This window comes from Octodon degus, unplaced genomic scaffold (assembly GCF_000260255.1).
Source record: "Octodon degus isolate 3935 unplaced genomic scaffold, OctDeg1.0 scaffold00164, whole genome shotgun sequence".
Lineage (NCBI taxonomy): Eukaryota > Metazoa > Chordata > Mammalia > Rodentia > Octodontidae > Octodon > Octodon degus.
Genome location: NW_004524740.1, coordinates 5,253,551 through 5,255,577, shown reverse-complemented (window position 1 = coordinate 5,255,577; position 2,027 = coordinate 5,253,551). Strand labels below are relative to the sequence as shown.

At 53.4% G+C, this 2,027-nt stretch overlaps 1 protein-coding gene across 2 annotated transcripts in view; it reads left to right on the top strand.

Moving 5' to 3' along the window:
* The first annotated feature begins 399 nt into the window (after window positions 1–399).
* Gdpd1 (glycerophosphodiester phosphodiesterase domain containing 1) overlaps window positions 400–2,027 on the top strand; it is a 52,631-nt gene continuing 51,003 nt past the window's right edge. Inside the window, exon 1 of one of the 2 annotated variants that reach the window (XM_004643041.2) lies at window positions 400–672. In XM_004643041.2, coding sequence (XP_004643098.1) covers window positions 531–672 — 142 coding nt within the window. In that variant the 5' untranslated portion in view covers window positions 400–530. The remainder of the gene's footprint in view (window positions 673–2,027) is intronic. The other variant, XM_023703150.1, reaches the window with a different exon arrangement.

The following is a 2,027-nucleotide window of genomic DNA, read 5'->3' as shown; positions in this document are numbered from 1 at the left end:
TGCACTTGCCAGGGAAGTGCTTATTCTACTGAGCTATCTCCTCGACCCTCAAAGCAATTCTTTTGTTTGTTTACGGAACCGGGGATTGAACGCAGACCCTTGCGCTTGCCAGGCAAGCGCTTATTCTACTGAGCCATCTCCCCGGCCCCTCCTCAAAGCAATTCTTGAATAGTCTTTTTCTTGAGTCTTTGCTTGAGGAAACACTGGCAGGATTAAAAGCTTTTGCCTCAGATGGGAGCTTTCAGGAAGCACTGCCCGCCTCACCTCCAGGCTAGGCGACAAACACTCAGGGCTGGACTTGTGCAGGCTCTCGGGGGAGGGTCGGAGAGCGCCTGCGCACTGCAGCCCCTTTGTGGCCCGGGCACGGTGTTCGCGCTGCGCCTGCGCGGTGGGCCGGCGCGCACAAGTGCGCTACCCCCTCGGCGCCGGCTGGGGGCGAGCAGACCTCGCGCGCCGCCGCGGCCTTTGTGACCGTCGCAGCGGGGTTCCAGAGGTCCGGGAGGTGGGAGCCTTACCCCTCGGTAACTGAGATGTCGTCCACCGCAGCCTTTTGCCTTCTCTCTACCCTGGGAGGGTACCTGGTGACCTCATTCTTGTTGCTTAAATACCCGACCTTGCTGCACCAGAAAAAGAAGCAGCGATTCCTCAGTAAACACATCTCTCACCGCGGAGGTGAGAGGGGTCCCCGAAGCCCGAGGGCGGAGGTGGGGGCGGCTGCGTTCCGAGAGAACTGAGGGTCCTTGGGGGGATGTGCAGAAGGCGGCCGAATGGAAATAACGTGAGAGTTTGAGGAAGAACGGGGCTGTGTGGAGAGACGACTCGCTCGGAGGAGAAGGCGCGGGGAGGGAGGGGACGGTCTGCGGCCGGGCTCCGGCGGCGACGGGGCTTCGGTGAGGGGAAGAGACTGGGATGCGAGCGCAGAGCGGTCGGGCCGCTTCCCCGCGGCTGGAAGGATCGGCGCAAGATCCGTGTCCAGCAGCCGGGCACAAAGGGGGAGCGCCGTGCAGAGCCTGGGGTACGCGGGGGCCGGGAGCGCACGGCTCCTAGCAGGTCGGCGGCCCGGCGGCGGCTGAGGGAGGCCGGGCGAGAGCGGAGCTGAGCTCCGTCCGCGCGTACCTGGAGGCGCCGCGGCCCTGCTGTCTGCGCTGAGCTGCGCTGGGGCCAGTCCCACCTTCACAATAGAGCCCTCGAAATTGAGAAGAGAGAGAAACCGAGTCCGCGCGCGAGAGGTTTTTTCCGGTGTCACAGTTACCTACGTTGTGTTTCGTTGTGTTGTGTGTTCTTGAGCATCTCACGTGGATTTCCAAAAGAAAAATGATTTTGTTTATGGCAGGAAAGTATTTTTAAAAAACGGAACAAAGAAACCCTTTCTTGCTGGGTGAGGTGATTCGCAGTTGTAATCCCAGCATTTGGGAGGCTGAGGCAGGAGGGTTGCTGTGAGCTCAAGGCCAGCCTGAACTACGTAAGAAGTTCAGGGTGGCCTGAACTACACAGTGAGACTCTGTCTCAAAAAATGAAGGAAATTCTTCTTTTGAAAAAGTACCTAGCTATAAAGAAGCTAGGTAGTCCACTCTCAGATCTCTAGACAGTCACATCTTTGTCGTTTCATTATGTTACAGTTTGACTTCATTATATTTCAAGCATAATACATAAAATGTTGTGAAATTGATTTGTTTCAATCACTTTTAACTTCTCCTTGGGGATGAATGTAACACCAGTTTAAAATTGCTTGAAATTTATAGGCTAATGGTAAATTGCAGGAATTCACAGTCTATAACTTGAGCTAGTATCATAGCCACTATTATGAAAAGTATTGGGCAGAAAGAAAGTTTTAATGTCATAGAAATGCATTGTCATTCTCCTGTATAATTTTGTGTTAAACACAGTTCTAAAGAATGACTTCAATAGTTATCCTAGTCTCACCCTTAAAAAGCAGCAAAGTTTTAAAAAGTTGATAGTTAAATATAATGTTATTGGAGCTGGGGAGCTAGCTCAGGGCCTGAGTTCAATCCCCAGTTCCTGAAAAA